This window comes from Linepithema humile, chromosome 2, assembly GCF_040581485.1.
Source record: "Linepithema humile isolate Giens D197 chromosome 2, Lhum_UNIL_v1.0, whole genome shotgun sequence".
In the NCBI taxonomy this organism is placed as follows: domain Eukaryota; kingdom Metazoa; phylum Arthropoda; class Insecta; order Hymenoptera; family Formicidae; genus Linepithema; species Linepithema humile.
This window is the reverse complement of record NC_090129.1, coordinates 4,080,248-4,096,835: the sequence shown is the minus strand read 5'-3', so window position 1 is coordinate 4,096,835 and position 16,588 is coordinate 4,080,248. Positions and strand designations below refer to the sequence as shown.

Sequence of the window (16,588 nt, the reverse complement as noted above, 5' to 3'; positions counted from 1 at the left end):
ATGACATGCTCAATTAACCGTTCATATAACTGTTGTAGGATTCAGTAGGATTCTAGCTGCATGTGCGTCAGCATGTTGAGTAGGTATACTGTGAGAGAGAATGTGTTTACATTGAATAAAGTACAAAAATAATAAATCTACAAAATTGGGACCATACAATTTGGAATTTGGTTGTAAAAAAAAGCAATAACAACGAGAAATGTTCCTGTCAAAGGTATTTTCATAGAAATTAATGTGAAGTTTATTTCAATCAATTGAGGTTATACATAACCATTCTATTTTCTTAGATACCGTTTCTTCTGAGAAATACTTTTCCTAGTGTCCAATATGAATCAGGACATGCTGGCATTCTCATGCGTAACTTCTTACAAAATAATACATCCTCTGTGGGATTATCAACATCAATACAACAACAGAATGAACAAGATTCAACAAAAAACCAGCCATCTTTACTTTCAATAAACACTGTATATTCTGTGAAAATTATTATTTTTTAATCGATTTATTTTAATATTTGAACAATAATAGATCGCTTATCTTTCAGAGTACACCAGATAAATTATATAAAAAAATTGAAGTGGAAGTTAGAGGAAATGATCCAGCGGTGTTAAAAAGCTATGGAGAATTTGTAATGATGGCTGCAAATCATTTAAAAATCAACGTAGGTAGAAAGTAAGTTATTCAATTATTTGACTTGAACACAAATCAGCTAATTAGCAGATGGTATAATATATACTTTTATATCTTATAGTACAGCACCACATAAAGCTATTCACGAACGATGGACTGTGTTGAAATCTGCCCATGTTCATAAAAAACATCGGGTTCAGTATGAAATCAGAACCTATTATCGCTATCTCGATTTTCTAAAGTTAACTGGGTCAACAGCAGATACCTTTCTAGAGTATATTCAAAGAAATTTACCGGAAGGAGTAGCGATGAAAGTGACAAAGGTCAGTATTTTATAATTTAGGAAATGTACAAAATAATTTATATCATTGGTATATTTTGTTTCTTCCTTTTTACAGATTGAATTGGAAAAGTTTCCAGAGAGTATAGCTGCAATGTGTAATATGTAATTGTGAGTAATTTATATAATTAGATTCGTATTAATTTCCTAATATAAATTCTAGAAAGAAAGAAAATACATTTGGAATTTATTTATTTAACGCAATATTTACTTTACACAATTTTCGAAAATTTAAGCCTGATAAAAATGATGTTTATAAAATTGTTGATTATTAATAACATTACTTACAAAAGGATAGATAAATTGCTGTAACAGAGAAGCTACTTTACACTTTAAAATAATATGTAACTTGGTTTTTTCTTAAAATTATTACAAATAATTACATTTATATGCCAATTTGGAATAAAATTAGAATCCACAAATCAGAATAGTATAAACCACAAACGCCGCTATAAAAACATTAAGTGACAGGATTGATAATTATTATATGTGGCGACGAATCGATTTTTCTGCCTGATACATCATGCGCAAGTTCTGGTAATGGGCTCTTTTTTTTAAAGATCAGTGGTCTATTTTGTGGTACGTCGATATTGACGGTTTTGAGAGGTGTATCTGCCAGGTGTTTGCCTGCAATTCGACGTGCATGTCCATTAACGCGTCTTCTCATATGAGTTGTACGTCGATAAATACTGCTCGATGTTTGTTTAGAAGTCTCAGCTTGACGAGCGTCATTCAGAGTTGTCTTTACAAAATTAGGAGCTTTCTGTTGTATTTGCGATTGAGACGAGTTCTCGGCTTTGCGTGAGTTGATAGGAACGACTTCTTCGTTTCTGTGCTTTCTAATTAATTCCGCCGTAGCTGTACATCTATGCAAGATATATTCGTTATCTGGAATAAAATTTTTTATAAATATTCCCAAATATCTCATTTTTGTATAATTACGTACATATAATTTTATGTGCATATAATTTTATGTTATTATGTACGTAAAAAGAGATGAGATTTTATATTGGCAAAATACGTTCTTAATCATGTTTTTTAATTATTCAGCTACGCACATTGTGAGATAGAGAAACTGATATGCTGTGAATAATGACCAGGATTTATACCTCTGACATTCGCAATGACATCTTTGTTAAACGCATATATTCTCGTTAAAACTTGTTCGGATAATAAATTAATATCATATTTATGCAGCCGAGTAACGTATTCGAGAAATGTAAAGGCATTTAAAAGTTCTAATCTTTTGTATTTTTTATGAAGCATTTTTAGAAATTTTTAAATAATGCATTAAATATGTTGAATAATATATTTAAGAACTTCTCACATATATACTTCAATAATTATAATTTTATTTGATGGGATATTATTCACATCGAATAATTTGTCAACTACGTATGATATACGAAATATGTATAAAATTACTTACTTGATCTCTTTGTGCGATGATCTGTCAGAGAATCACTCATCCAAACGAAGACAATTAAAATAACAGTCACTTTTTCCAATATCATTATGTATCACGAGATTTTTTACAAGTGACTGCTAATGGATTGAGTGACAAATAAACGAAGTTAACATTTAGCAAACTTGTGACAAGCACAATTTGTATTATCTGTCTTGAGAGAGGAAATCGTGGTAGCCACCGCGAGAGCTATCCATCGACTGCGGATTGTGAAGAAAAAAGTTTCACCGTCTAGAAGAGGGAGCAAATGAAACCGGACAAGGCGACAAAGCCGGACAGAAGTCGCTTGACTTTAGTTAAGATTTTGCGTTACGATAGCGTAACACACGTGCGCGCTGTAGTAGATATTAAATCAATTGCCACTCGCCAACATCAAGCGCAATGCAAACTACGAAGCAGACGGAAGAAACCGCATGACGTCCCTTTTTTCTTGTTTTTAACGTTGAACCAAGGTGAACCGGTTTGAAAGATGGGCCAGGTCGAAAGTCGGCCCATCATCAATATATTCTTTAATCATTTTTACTTTTGTCTGGTTTCACATACACGTTATTTAAAAAAGTATTTGTGTCACTGTTAAAAGCAAAACGTTACATATTCTTGAAGTCAAAATTATGTGACAAACTTTCGAGACAATCACTCGCATAAAAAAAGCGAAACTCTCGTGTAATCTGATTTTCTGATGACCTTGATAATCAGTTGCCATAATATGTCAAAAGTATGATATTTTTAACTGTAAAATATGCTATATTTCAAGCAATGATGCAATGACTTTGGAACGCAATAACTAATGCGATTATTTTTCTTGCTTTTAATTATTACATTGTCTTATATTTAAGACTGCAAAATATCAAAACGGATGTAACTGTTACACCATGTCTTTTTAAAGAAATAAAAATTATGTTAGAAAACATAATAACGTATAGAGCTTATATAGCAAGAGTTAGCGAGGATATAGATACATTTATTGATAAATTATACCATCGCATTCAAGGGATTTACTCTATGCTACATGAAAAACTCTTCGGGCTGGTTTAAGAAATTTTTATGTTCATGTAGTGATCGACAAGAACATTATCAAGAGATGACCACTTGAGCGACTAACGACAGGAGCATTAAAGGTAGAACCAGCTCTGGACGACCCTGAATTTCTTTTCAATTTCGCAGAACACCGCTCAACCTTTTATAGAAACAGAGAAGCAGTTGAAACATAAAACTCTTCAGTTAAACAAACAGGATTTTATTCTTTTCTACAACATTGCAGACAGCGCTGTAATCTTTTGCCATCGTTAAATCATAAAATAATCGATTTTTATTGCCTTGTTTTTTTTATATTCATGGCAATATTATAAATGTCTATGTGTACGCTACACAGTCATACAAGAAATATGATCTATCACTACAAGCAATATAAATGATGAAAAAATGTCACGAATGAAGAATGATATGATAAACGTCAACGTTGCTTCAAAGGGCCCACACTCGAACGTAATCTATTACAAAAGCAGTCTTGTCACGATTCTCCCAGCTTGGTAGCCATTGATTCCGCGAGTTCCAGAAATTTAGCATTGCCTGCAATGAAAGTCAATAGTCATCGTGAGAAATAAATACTTTACTTTAAGATCGAATATGTTAAAGTATGCACACCTTAGCACCCCGGTTTTTCCATGGTTTTGCCCATCCAGAACTCATCGTGTTATCCGGAAACGTGCGCACTCCGCCCACACCGACACCGAGCGTGATATAGAACTATTATAAAAAGACTTATGAGCGTCTAATTTTTTAAAAATACGTCTGCAAATATTATATATTATATTTAAAATAAATTTATGCTGTGAACAGACGCGAGACATAAAATGTTTTTGCAGCATTTGCTATTGCAGACAATTACATTAAATTATTTTTTTTAGCATTGCCATTGCGCCAACGCAACAGTAATAAAAGTTGCATATATTAATCCAAATACAAAGTAACTGATCTTACCTCTTGATCAAACGGAGCTTTTGTCGTGTCAGAATCACTCGGCCATGTATCTTGAAGTTTATCTTTACGCACTGTGCCAACTTCCACATCGTCAACGAAAAACGCAAATCCATCGCTGTTCCAAATCGTCGTGTATTTATGAAAGTCCTCTGTCCATCGCGGTCCAAAGTCGTGTATCGCCGAGACAAGTACTTCCTGAATGTTTTCGGGATACGAAGGACCGACTCGTATGCCAAAATCTAATCTTCTACTGTCATAAATCTTCGAAACATCCGTGGCATTCACCAGGTGTTCATTGCCACGCGTCAAACCCAGAAGAACACGGCCACTGGCATAATTCATACCGTATGTAGAATATTTCGGCTCGAGCCACATTTCTAATCAAATTATACAAATTAATATCTTTTTTTATTTTTATTGCGACATTTTGTTTCGAAGTATTTTAGTGTAAAGAAAAAAATACCTTTTTTATAGATATATTATGTATTATATATAATATTAATTATTTATTATAACACTATTTCAGAAATTAGAATAAAAACCAATCATTAAGAATTATGCAACAATTTTAACAGTTTGAAAGAACAATTTAACGTTTCTCTCGGAAAGCAAAAACAAATTGCATAAAAATTTTAAAATCTAAGTAATGTTTTTGATTGTTAAAAAAATACACTAATTAAAAGAAACAATTACCTGGATATATCCAATCGCCCTGGGGAAACCTAGCGCGTATTTCGATCTTTCCGTATCGAAAGGTAAAGCTTTTCTTTGTAGTAATACGCGCAGATATAATCGGTGGTAGAATGCTGTAGGATATTGCCTGTCGTGAACATTCCTCAGCAATCGAGCTAGTACACCTAAGAAAAATTATTTTAATAAAAGAAAATAGTGAAATATACATATGAAAATAAAGAGAAATTTTATATTTATATAATAAACATGTAGATATTTTACTCATTAAGTTGCAGTCTTCCATATGCAGTTGCATTTTCTCCATAATAATCCTCTAAAATAAGTGGCTTTATAAGTAGGTTACCTCCGGTTATTTTTACCAATTCCTGATGATTTTCATTATGATATACGCAAAACTCATAATCCTAGAATAATCCAAACAAAATTATTTTTCACTTAATGAAAAATAAAATATAATGCATCTACATCGAGCATTATGCTCATTTTCCTTTATATATTTGATTGCACATGTATACATAAATATATACACTTTGTTATTACATTTTCAATAACTTCAATAACTTTATAATATAAAATAAAATACCCACCGGATCTAATGGCATTTTTATCTCACGTTTCCACAATGACGTGTTGAGAGTGCGAAAATTATCTTCGAGCATCAACCGACCTTCGTATCTCGTTGTGGAGCTCTGTTGTTCTGTAATTTCTTCATTACTTTCTTCATTTTTCACTATAATTCAACATACATTATTGTTACCGCAACAATAGTCTGATTTTTACTTATGAGTCAGAAGTTACTGTAATCTTACAAGAATACGTCCAGTTCTTCAACTTATTGTAGTTTTTCCGGGCTACTTGCACATAAATCCAATAATGAAGTACATCTCCATTTCTTATAGTCACTCCTGAGTCTTCAAAGGTCCAACGACCATTTCTTGCTAAATAAACATCACCAGTAATCTCGCCGGTTTCGAAAAGCCGAATTCCTTTATTAGCGTTAGCGTGAAATCCAAATACTCTTAAGTTTGGTGCATCTATTAATCACAACACACATTTATCATAAAAGATGAGAAGATTTATTAATCTATATTCAAAAATAACTTCTATTCTTTTATCGTATATATCTGAAATAAATGGATTATATTGAATATATGATTTAAAATATAAATATTCTTTATTTTTTTCGTTATATTGTTATATAATTTATTTTTGGATTATTATTTTAACTGAAAATGATTTAACACTATGTTTGTAGTTTGGAGTCAAGTAATCAAGTTAGTTTTTATATCTGATGAAAGCATATTTAAAACACTAATGAGATTTGTCAGCGTTCTAAGAAAAACTATAAATATCGCATGTTTCTTAGATGTATTTTGCTGATCAATCTTCTGTTTTTCTTATCATTTTAGGGATTCCCGATAGTAAACGAATGCAACAAAGATCATTTATGCATTACATTTGTCTTGCTTTTAGTCATACTAATAATTTTTTAATAATTATCTCAGCAAGTAAATAATCTAGATATTTTTCTCTATTTTTGTTGTATATATGTTTAAAAAATACGATTATATCAATAATGAAAAATAAATGTTTAAATTGTAATATTACATTCATAACTCCAAATAATTAACATTATCACTTTAAACGCAAATATTTAGCTTGACATGACCCTATGTGTATCGATAAACCTTTCAATATATATAACCGATTGCAATGCGCATTTATAGATTATCATAATCAGATATTTGATTATTATATCCAATAATATTTTACATTAAGCTTAGCAAATTCTTAACTAAATCACTCATTTTTTTTATATGCCTTAGAATGCGGTAATGTCGCGCGATTTTTTTTCGTATGATTGCATTATACAAACTACAACAAATATAATATAATATATAATCGTTAGAAGTCGTACAAATACTTAATATAAGCGTATTGCAAATAATGTTGGAGATAATTGTAGTAGTAATTATTTCTTTACCAAAATTTAATGTTGTAGTTTTACAAAATTCATCTTTTTACACAGTTATATTTTCTTTTTCTAAAAAATATTATAAATCTCACTGTTAGACATACCAGGTATTGAGACTCGAAGACCTTGCGGCTTTAACACTTCAAACGTTGGATCTGGTGGTTCGTAGGGGAACACCGGTTTCGCAAAGATGCATACTAAAACAAATATTAGCCGAAGTATCTCGCGATCGACTTTGCGGAAAAACATGTTCGCGATTATCAATTCTCCACGTTGCAAACACAATATTTATCGAGCACTAGTATCGCGCGGAATTGAGAAAAAAGCTGACACATGCGGGCGCGTATCACTCATTGAATGATTTACGATACAGCCACTATATCACTTTCCTTCTTGCCCCTCTCTTCTTCTTTTCCTTATTTGTCGTGGTCCTACTGTTAATCCGGGGATTCTCAAACCAGTTATTATATACCACTGACGTCATCTAACATTTCTATCAATAGCAAAAATATCTTTAGACTTTTTTTCAGATTTTCTGATATTGATTGATTATTATTTAATTGTACTAGAACAATACAGGCGCGCGCTACGCGCGCGCACTTATTATATAATAGTACTTTAATAATTATGAAATCTAAATATTTTAATAAATATTTTAATAAATATTTTAATAAATTTTTAAAATTTTAAATAACCGTCAATCTATCAAACTATCAGAATAATCGCGATAACCAATCAGCGTCGCGGAAAAGTTTTAACAATACTTTTGATACATTCTAGTATCGATCTTTCATGCTTTTTTTAAGAGTGGAAGAGAAAAAGTATTATATGAAAAGAATATATTACAAACAAATGTATTTATATATAAACTATATTCTATTTTTCATTCTCTTAGTTTTTTTATTGCAAATAATTGCAAATAATAATTTTTTTCAAACAATTTCCATAAGGAGTTTAATAAAAAAAGTTGTAATTATTAATTTGTTTCTTAAATTGTTTTATTAAAATTCTGACAAAAGTGTGTATATAAATGTGATGTGCCTTTGTTTCACGCTAAATATTGTGATTTTTGATTAATTTATAAATTTATAAATATTAAGATAGTTAATTCACGTTACACTATTTTATCACAAGGCTCTAAAACGTACTTTGTAGATGAGCATCTATGAGAATTAATAGTAATACTCAATCGTTGATTTATGTGTTTCTGAATAAAGAAATCTTCTGATTGATTTTAATTTGCCGCTTACGTGCGCTGTTGATAATATTTCCACGCATGGTAATACCGTCCATGCCGACAGAGTCGGCAGCTGCTCATATAACAACACTGCCTTGTAAACATGTGGTGAACATGCGTTGAGAAGTTCCGTTGTACTAACTAAAGGATTTGTTTAATCAATAAAATTTCTAAGAGACTATTTATCATGTTAACTGTCGTGACGAAATTTGGCGTTATCTCGAGGCTGTCTCGCAATGAATTGAGTAAAGCTGCAGCCAAACAAATCGTCCTACAACTAAACAGGAATTATATTAGAGGTTATATTAACTGTAATTCAACACGGTTTTTAAAGAAAAATCGTCACACATTATTGCAATTGTCTGTACAAAATCTTAATTCAAATATTGGTTTATCGTATTCAACGGATAAGTAAGTGTATCTTTACATTATTCACAAAACTTCTAATTAACAATGTAATTATATGTGCGGTTAACGTTAAAATTTAATTGATTTTAGTAACGAACTTAGTTCTGTACAATATGAAAAGGTCTGCAACGAGACTTTAGAGTCATTAACTGAATATTTCGAGGAACTAATCGAAGCAGCAGCGCATTTGTCAGATGGGGATGTGTCCTATGGAGTATGTGTTTTTTTATAGATTATTAGTTAATAAATTCATGAATTCTCATTTTTGTATACAATAAAATTTATGAAAATTCTATTACAGGATGGTGTACTAACTATAAAGTTTGGTGATCCACATGGTACTTATGTTATAAATCGCCAAACACCAAATAAACAGATTTGGCTTTCTTCTCCAAAATCTGGACCGAAACGTTATGATTTTATAAATGGCCAATGGGTATATAAACATGATGGCAAAACCTTACATGAGCTACTCAATAATGAAATACCAGCAATTGTAAAAAATCAAGCATGTTTTGATAAATGTTCCTTTAGTGGCAAAGAAAAGGAAGCTGTGATAGATAATTTCTCTGTTGAGAAGTACAAATAAAAACATTATTATAATATTATGGACTTATAATTATGAAAATTAATAAGGATTTTGCTCATCAAATTTGTACATAAAATACAAAAGAAAATTAATATATAAGCGCTACTTTGTAGAATCTTCAAGTAAGTAAGTTCAGCATATAAAAAAATCATTATAGATGTACATGCACTGTAATGGCGATAACAATCTGTAATAACACATGAATATTATTGTTATTAATATATGTTTTATATTATATTTATACAACATATTTATTACGAAATGATATATAAAAATCATTTTTTTAGATTTGGTTAAAAATTTTAACCATTGACATGTGTTGTATATTTATTTATAATATCTTTTTTGAGATACTCTTTGCATTATTACATTATTTATAATTAAATTAATAATTTTATGTATAAAATATTTTCTTTCCATTACAAATTTTTAATAAATAATATGAAACATATATTATTATTTTATATTTTAATATAGAGGATATTTTAAATTAATTATTTAATTTTAATTTAAAATTATTTAATAAATTTGAAATTAATGTTTAATTTTTTTGATAAATTACTGATGAAATTTCTGATACATTTCTCCAATATAGTATTTCTTAAAGCAAGCTTTTTTTATTTCTTTAATTTTAAAATTTAATTTTATTATTTATTTAAACATTTATTTTTATGATTTTAAATTATTTCTATTTTTGTTGCTAAACATTACATAATTATTTTATTAAAATATCGTTAAGATAAAATTTACATCTAAATAATTTCTGCTTAAAATAATTAGAGAGATCATTTCTATTTATTTTATATGAAGAATTATTTTAATTACACGTTTGTAAAGTATACTTAAATTTTTTGCTTCTGCACAATAAGCTAATTGAATCGCATTATCAAAGTATAATTATCTTTTACATTTTTATGTATTATATTCGATAGAGAGCAAAGATGGATATTATGGAAGATGGGAATTTAGTTGATCGCGTAAGAATTTTATTGCAAAGAGATATGCAATATTACCAGGTACTAATTAGTTCGTTATAAATAATCTATTATTCGTATAATTTTTATTTTATGCGTTTACGCACTACGCGTCTTATAAATAACTTAATAGACTGCAACATGCATTTATTTTCGTGATGCTTGATATTTTCAGTGTTTTTTAATAATAAATTATAACTGTAGTTTTATAAATGGGGCAATATCGGAAACGCATCGTTTTAATTTATTCCGTTTGCTGTGTGTATGACATTATTTGATTATAGGTGAAATTGATTTATTAGTGGTGGTCGAAAATGGAATCATGACTCATACACGTATGCAAATCAAACTCAATTATTTGTCATGACCATGTTTCATCCTAGATATATGATTTTTAAATTAAAATATGACGAGATCTATAGATATTTGATTGAATTTTATGAAATTTAATTAATTTGCGTAAGATATTGCCCGCTAAAAATACATCGCTTCGTTATTGACGCGCAGTTTATATACTACATATAATATCGTCATTTTCGATATAGGAAATGCAAACTGTTCTGAGAGAACCTCTATGTCTACGCATCAGCGGCGGAAAGCTCGATTTTCCAAGGCACGCCTCGTTTGCCGCGATTAAAATTGTTACGTGGTGGGAGGCGGATTTCACAGCTGCTTTTAAGCGAGCTTCCGGTTTAACTTCTACTGAAAGCGTGTCCGGCACCGACAACGAAGAAGGTGTCATTAAAAGGATTAAACCGTCTGATTTTATCTTGCTCGTTGTTGATACCGCTGAACAATTACTAGGTACATTTTATTTCAGTAATTTATTTTCAGTATGAAACAAGAAATAGAACGGATTTTTCAATCATACAAATATTTTTGTAATAAAAAATAACAGAAATATTTATTTTTAAATATATTGTGAGTTAGATAAACGATGAAGCAACGATGAAGTTTCATGTTCATGAAAGTTTTATTTGTTAAAAGATCTTTTTCGAGTTCGGCATCCAGTGACTGTAATTAGATCTTGAATTAAATTTCTGCTAAAGAAAATTTACTCTTAATTAAATAATATATGTACTTTATTGATTCTTGCCCTTTTTCAATTTACTTTGTGTATTTGTTTTGGCAAGAAAATTGCGTTTGTATTTCGAATGGTAATATGATTTAAATGTAGCATTAACTTACAAATTTATCGTTAAAAATATTTTATCTCAATACTGAAATAGATAAAACAATGTCTAAAAAATTTTAGAACACCTGCACATGTTGATTCAGGAATCCTTAGATCACGCTGATCTCACTGTGCTCACCGCCACTTTAGGCGCAGCAGCATTGATACGAAATTGCTTATGGTGTTATTGCCAGCACGCAAAAGGAACAATCTCTTCTCAATCAAGGTGCTTTACATCGTAGAAACTGTAGCATTTAGTTCTGTAATAAAAATATTTTTTTCTTATAAAATATAATGCACATAGCATAGATTTTATATAAACGATAATAAAATAGAAAATTATTATTTCACTTTAAAGCTAGTGCTATAAAAAAACAATGTTTCTTACACTATCATATAATTGAGAAAAATTTTGACGAACTTCAATTTTAATATAAGACTTAAATTTAAGCTTTCATCATTTTTATTAATCTTTTTTGTTTAAAATTGATAACGTGTATCTTATGTATGATTCTTTGAATCTTACCATTGTTTTCCTTCTGACAGCGAAAAAATTAATAAATCTTATAAAGAATTTCATGAAATGGCCGAAGCCGTGGCAGAAAGATTGCTCGATTTACACTGTCGATTAATTTCCTTGTATATTCTTAACGAAGCGGATTCTCTCAGCTGGCACAATAACAAACCGTTCTTTGAAAAAGAACGATGTTCTTACGTTATACAGATGTGGTGGCTGTACATGCAGGGTAAAGCTAACATCTAAGATAAAATGCTCTGTTTCTTTTCAATTCTACATTAAGCGTTATTCTGCAAATTTATGATCATTTGACATTCGCAAAAATGACATGCTAATTTATTTTTAGGTACTAAGGCGGATTTATGGAACACAGTCTCACCTAAGATGGCACAACGTGTATTTTCAGGAATGCTAAATGAATCTCTATCTATTATAACAACGCGATTCATTCATGTAAGGTCACGATATTTCACGACTAGATTCCGATTAATCTCTTCATTTATATTCTGTTCTTTTATCTCTATATAAAATGCTTTATTGTTGCCATGAATCATATAAGCCGACTCGTTCGAACAAAAATCGATTGTGTAATTGATTTATTAACGTATTTTTTGTATATTTTGTATTATTTTATATACGTCATTCATTCGTCTGCAATTTATTGCAACGTTTGAGTATTGTTTGTGCGATTAACTGAAGGAGAAGTTAAAGAGAGAGAGAGAGAAACGAAAATAAAATTATCATAGGGTCGACCGACACTGGCGCGAACGGAACAATTTTGGTCGGACGCCTTTAATGTCCTTTGCTGTACAGGCTATCTCGCTTTAGGAGCATGCGTTGACAGCGACGAAATGATAGGCGCACGACCGAATAATTTGTCGACAGCTGTAAGAGATATACACGCAAAATGTAACGAGCTGTTAATCTGCTTGCTGCTTAGAGGCACCCCTCTCAAAGAATTATATCAGGTACTATCGAGCGAATTTTTTGAAAACATATTCTATCAAATAATAAAAAATATATAAATTGTTATTTATGAAGGAGTAATTAACTTAATGTGTGCCAACGTATATAGAAAATTTTCGGAGAACGCGCATGAGATATTTAAATAAAAAATAGAAACTGTTTATTAGTGTATTCTGGGGCTCGGGTATATTTTGTGAAATTGAAATTTGTATAATTAATAACGGCAAGGGTGAAGTTTCTGTATTTAACGATAAATAATTGTTTAGATTTTCAGACATGGATTAAAAAATTTGGCGATATTGCAACCCCGACGTGGTCCGTCGCCTTGGCTGCTAATATGCGCTCCAAATTTATTAGGCGCGATTGATTCTCCAGCTGATATCGTAACACTATCCGAGGACAAAACTGTCATTCTTGAGTTGAATGTTATGAGGCATCAACCTCAACCTAGCTGGCCGCAGTTGATGAAAGTTATTACTAACATAAAATCTTGATAAAACTAGTTATTTTTGGATCCGCGTTACTATAAAATTTTATTTTATTTGCAGGTAATATCGATGAACAATTACGTCGTGGCGAAGATGTTGCTGAAGACTTTAGTACGTCAAAACGTGGGCTTCACGTGTGTCGACGATAGTGACGCAATTGATAAATCAAAGAAAGACGATAAAAGTTGCGGCGGCTTTTTATGCAACGGTTCGGCGTGTAATAAATCACTTAAATTAACTTCAGCCTTGGCATTATATAGCTTATTTCATATATTGGTGATAACCGTTAACGAACCAGAGCAAGTAATTATACCGGCGTTGAAGCAGGATGCAAACTGGTCCAATTATCTGGACAGACAACAGGTGTGCTTTTACGAAATATCATACGAAGGGTTAATCGTGTAAATGTATAACAATTTTCATTAAAATAGTATTTGCGTGATATAAGAGTGAACTTATAATACGATATAATTTGAATTAATTTTATTTTAATAAATGCAAGTATGACGTAAAACAAGTTATTAACGCCGCTTAAAATAAACATTTTTAGGAGTATCAAATTATAATTCTAGCAACATTTATATGAAAAAAAAAATGGAAAAGACATTTTTCGCATTTTTTTTATACAATGAGAAATAATTTTAAGAGCTTGTATTCTCTTCTTTAAATATTCAATTTTTTAATTTTTATTTTTTAGAAAACATCATAATATGTATATATTGATTTAATAAATAAATAATTTGCTTGTCATTTTAAGGTCTGGAATCAGTCGAGGCCTCCCTGGCTTAACGCGTTGGTAAAACCACTCAAGACCATGATGCAGCCGGTAGTCGAGATGCTTTTGGAAGCTGCGAAAGTAATTATCATATATCACCGCTTATACGCAATGTGATCTAATGCATTCAATGATTTATGTCTTCTACAATAATATTACTGTTTAGTTTTTCGCTGACATTTCTGATAATATCAAAGTCGTAGCGAGTGCAAAGAGCGGAATAAATTAGGAAATTTGTTGTATTGCAAAGTTTAATACATCTCGTGCAATTTAGCACCTAGATAAATTCCGATAAATTATCTTCAGACAGGCGCCAGCATATATCAAGCTATGTCTCTAGCAATTGGATGCTTCGCCGAATTGTACGTGACGGTCTCAACTCCTATTTTGCGTGCTGCGTTTACCATTAACGATAACATTCCCGCGCATTGTCGGCCGATTGGCGGAAACGTTTTGCTTCAAGTATTGTGTACCGCTTTGTATTCCACTCTCCTGGATGTATCTGCGAAGAACAAAGACGAACCTCAAGGTGCACCAAGCTTCGAAGACACAAACTGCGAGTTGAGCCCTTTCAATCCGTACGACAGATCGACAGCCGCCACGGCGCTCGCCGAAGCGATTTGCAGCATCGATGAGGACAATAAACATACGGCGCAAATAGACTCCTTTTTGCTCCTTATAAAAAACAGGTGCGTTCCTTTTAATATTAAAAGACTTCAAGTTATCTCACAGTCACTTTTTATAATAGTAGATAATGATAGATATTTTCTGATTGATGAAAACAATCGATTTTTTGAGGTGTGAAGAATTTTATCAATCATATTATTATTACTTATAAAAATTTTATAAAAAAAAAAATATTACTTCCTTAAAAAGTTTATTAATTAAAATGGCAGATTTATTCATTATATTCTTAAGAAACATATAATTGTGAGGAATCTGATTGCTAAAGTATTTGCTATTTTAAAAGAGATATTAAAAAACTTGTAAAAAACTTGCAGAGTTTAATACTATTTAAGAATTAACATAATTACTATCGTAATTTAATTATAATCTACGTAAATTATTAATTAAAAATTTTGTATTTTCTGTTTTATTTTATTTAAAGCAAAAATTGATATTACAGCCTCGGAAGAGAAGATCAGAATGCGAGAAACAACGAGTTACAAAACATGATGTGTGTTATCGAGACGTATACGGACGAATTGTTGTTTACGAATACTGGACGGCGTTCCTTAAAAGTGAGTAAAGCAAATCATTGCTAGAAATGCTCGGGTGTCTTTTTCGTATATTTTTCATGTTAAAAATGAATAAATTGATATTTACATATTTTTTATCAGATTACACACGAATATATTATTCGGGCGTCTGATTGGATACTAAATAATTTACATTGCGATGAAAAGAATAGACAGACAGATTTGTTTAATTTGCCGGAAGTCTCGCCCATCATAAAACCTCTCACACATATAATGTTTCATATCGAGGACGCGTGCTTCGATCAAGTTAGTAAATTTTCCACATTTTCATAATAAATTATAGATTAAAATGTTTCTCCAGGAACATTGAACTGTACATCATATTGCAAATAATCGCATCTGTACATTTCAGTTTATGGCTAATTACGAGGCGACAAATTGGTCGAGAGTCTTAATGATGCCTTTGTCGATTACTCTAGAGCGTGTACGAAGTCAAGTTCTTTTAAGACCGGAATTAAAAAATGTCGGAGATCTTAATCACGAAGATAAAGAAGCGGTGCAATCGATCAAAAGACTCTGCTCGTTTGTCAGGTCAGCACATTTTAAATAAATTATTTACATATAGTATAAATAATAATTTTTCTGTAACCAATTTAATTAGGTTTAGATCTCAATTAATCAATGGAATATTTCTTCAATAAAATAATGCTGCAAAATGTAAAGATGTTTTCGTTCTTACGAGACTTTTTTCTGGTATTAATGATTTTTGAAGAAATGCAATAAAATAATTTGTTGGTTTTGCATTTTGCATAGTGTATTCAGCAATGACGATTATACAATTTCTTCAGTGAAACTCATTCTCAGTGCAAACTATTCGCAGCGTCGAAAATTTTCAATTCTGATTTTATTGGGGCGTCTAATTCTTGAGCTCACGGGCTTTTTAATTTAATTAGAGCAGGAGAAAATCGCTTTAATGACGTGGCTTAAGTGTTTCCTTAGCCCTTCCTGTGTTTATATTACTACCGCTACGAGCGTGAAAATTTATCCGCGTCAAAATTGCTATTATCTTATAACACAATTGTAGGCGCGAAGTAGAATAGAAAGTACTTTGTCGCGAGATTTATGGGGGATGAAGAATCTTGTAGAACACATTTGCTGCAGAGGAATAAATGTGACAC

At 30.9% G+C, this 16,588-nt stretch overlaps 5 protein-coding genes across 8 annotated transcripts in view; 3 read left to right on the top strand and 2 right to left on the bottom strand.

Annotated features, from left to right (window-relative positions):
* Positions 1-49: 49 nt before the first annotated feature.
* Positions 50-4,517, top strand: mRpS10 (mitochondrial ribosomal protein S10). 3 transcript variants are annotated; one of them, XM_067350513.1, is made up of 6 exons: positions 50-214; positions 288-467; positions 545-672; positions 752-953; positions 1,029-1,081; positions 4,343-4,517. In XM_067350513.1, the coding sequence occupies exons 1-5, from the start codon at positions 200-202 to the stop codon at positions 1,077-1,079; spliced, it is 576 nt and encodes a 191-aa protein (XP_067206614.1). In that variant the 5' UTR covers positions 50-199; the 3' UTR covers positions 1,080-1,081; positions 4,343-4,517. The 3 variants fall into 3 exon arrangements, with proteins under 3 accessions (XP_067206614.1, XP_067206615.1, XP_012225271.1); XM_067350514.1 differs by lacking the exon at positions 4,343-4,517 and adding an exon at positions 3,492-3,886; XM_012369848.2 differs by lacking the exon at positions 4,343-4,517 and adding an exon at positions 1,531-1,882 and having other exon boundaries at positions 72-214.
* Positions 987-3,374, bottom strand: LOC105673886 (uncharacterized). Its single transcript, XM_067350517.1, has 2 exons — positions 2,400-3,374; positions 987-1,858 (listed from the first exon to the last, which is right to left on the bottom strand). The coding sequence occupies exons 1-2, from the start codon at positions 2,482-2,484 to the stop codon at positions 1,431-1,433; spliced, it is 513 nt and encodes a 170-aa protein (XP_067206618.1). The 5' UTR covers positions 2,485-3,374; the 3' UTR covers positions 987-1,430.
* LOC105673881 (beta-1,3-glucan-binding protein 1-like) lies at positions 3,657-7,454 on the bottom strand. Its single transcript, XM_012369843.2, has 8 exons — positions 7,188-7,454; positions 5,918-6,142; positions 5,696-5,838; positions 5,370-5,512; positions 5,109-5,272; positions 4,416-4,792; positions 4,080-4,181; positions 3,657-4,004 (listed from the first exon to the last, which is right to left on the bottom strand). Exons 1-8 carry the CDS (start codon positions 7,330-7,332, stop codon positions 3,900-3,902), a joined length of 1,404 nt encoding a protein of 467 aa, XP_012225266.2. The 5' UTR covers positions 7,333-7,454; the 3' UTR covers positions 3,657-3,899.
* A 938-nt stretch (positions 7,455-8,392) lies between these two features.
* Positions 8,393-9,333, top strand: fh (frataxin). The gene is made up of 3 exons (XM_012370015.2): positions 8,393-8,731; positions 8,819-8,942; positions 9,030-9,333. The coding sequence occupies exons 1-3, from the start codon at positions 8,508-8,510 to the stop codon at positions 9,315-9,317; spliced, it is 636 nt and encodes a 211-aa protein (XP_012225438.2). The 5' UTR covers positions 8,393-8,507; the 3' UTR covers positions 9,318-9,333.
* Positions 9,308-16,588, top strand: part of LOC105673989 (uncharacterized) — a 39,035-nt gene continuing 31,754 nt past the window's right edge. Inside the window, exons 1-15 of one of the 2 annotated variants that reach the window (XM_012370014.2) lie at positions 9,308-9,439; positions 10,250-10,333; positions 10,837-11,095; positions 11,547-11,691; positions 12,012-12,211; positions 12,329-12,435; positions 12,729-12,950; positions 13,215-13,418; positions 13,497-13,799; positions 14,194-14,292; positions 14,518-14,900; positions 15,338-15,452; positions 15,552-15,716; positions 15,823-16,001; positions 16,072-16,132. In XM_012370014.2, coding sequence (XP_012225437.1) covers positions 10,259-10,333; positions 10,837-11,095; positions 11,547-11,691; positions 12,012-12,211; positions 12,329-12,435; positions 12,729-12,950; positions 13,215-13,418; positions 13,497-13,799; positions 14,194-14,292; positions 14,518-14,900; positions 15,338-15,452; positions 15,552-15,716; positions 15,823-16,001; positions 16,072-16,111 — 2,496 coding nt within the window. In that variant the 5' untranslated portion in view covers positions 9,308-9,439; positions 10,250-10,258 and the 3' untranslated portion in view covers positions 16,112-16,132. Of the gene's footprint in view, positions 9,440-10,249; positions 10,334-10,836; positions 11,096-11,546; positions 11,692-12,011; positions 12,212-12,328; positions 12,436-12,728; positions 12,951-13,214; positions 13,419-13,496; positions 13,800-14,193; positions 14,293-14,517; positions 14,901-15,337; positions 15,453-15,551; positions 15,717-15,822; positions 16,002-16,071; positions 16,133-16,588 lie in introns of those variants that run through there. The other variant, XM_067350406.1, reaches the window with a different exon arrangement.

Bases quoted from the DNA above. Each gene is read 5' to 3' on its own strand.
- mRpS10 (XM_067350513.1), top strand. The intron at 468-544 runs GTATATTCTGTG...CTTATCTTTCAG, and splicing joins CTTTACTTTCAATAAACACT to AGTACACCAGATAAATTATA. The intron at 673-751 runs GTAAGTTATTCA...TATATCTTATAG, and splicing joins AAAATCAACGTAGGTAGAAA to TACAGCACCACATAAAGCTA.
- LOC105673886 (XM_067350517.1), bottom strand. From the start codon at position 2,484: ATGATATTGGAAAAAGTGACTGTTATTTTAATTGTCTTCGTTTGGATG. The intron at 1,859-2,399 runs GTAAGTAATTTT...ATTTTATTCCAG, and splicing joins TCATCGCACAAAGAGATCAA to ATAACGAATATATCTTGCAT.
- LOC105673881 (XM_012369843.2), bottom strand. From the start codon at position 7,332: ATGTTTTTCCGCAAAGTCGATCGCGAGATACTTCGGCTAATATTTGTT. The intron at 4,182-4,415 runs GTAAGATCAGTT...TTTTTATAATAG, and splicing joins AAGCTCCGTTTGATCAAGAG to TTCTATATCACGCTCGGTGT. The intron at 4,005-4,079 runs GTGTGCATACTT...CTTTCATTGCAG, and splicing joins GGAAAAACCGGGGTGCTAAG to GCAATGCTAAATTTCTGGAA.
- fh (XM_012370015.2), top strand. From the start codon at position 8,508: ATGTTAACTGTCGTGACGAAATTTGGCGTTATCTCGAGGCTGTCTCGC. The intron at 8,732-8,818 runs GTAAGTGTATCT...AATTGATTTTAG, and splicing joins TTATCGTATTCAACGGATAA to TAACGAACTTAGTTCTGTAC. The intron at 8,943-9,029 runs GTATGTGTTTTT...ATTCTATTACAG, and splicing joins ATGGGGATGTGTCCTATGGA to GATGGTGTACTAACTATAAA.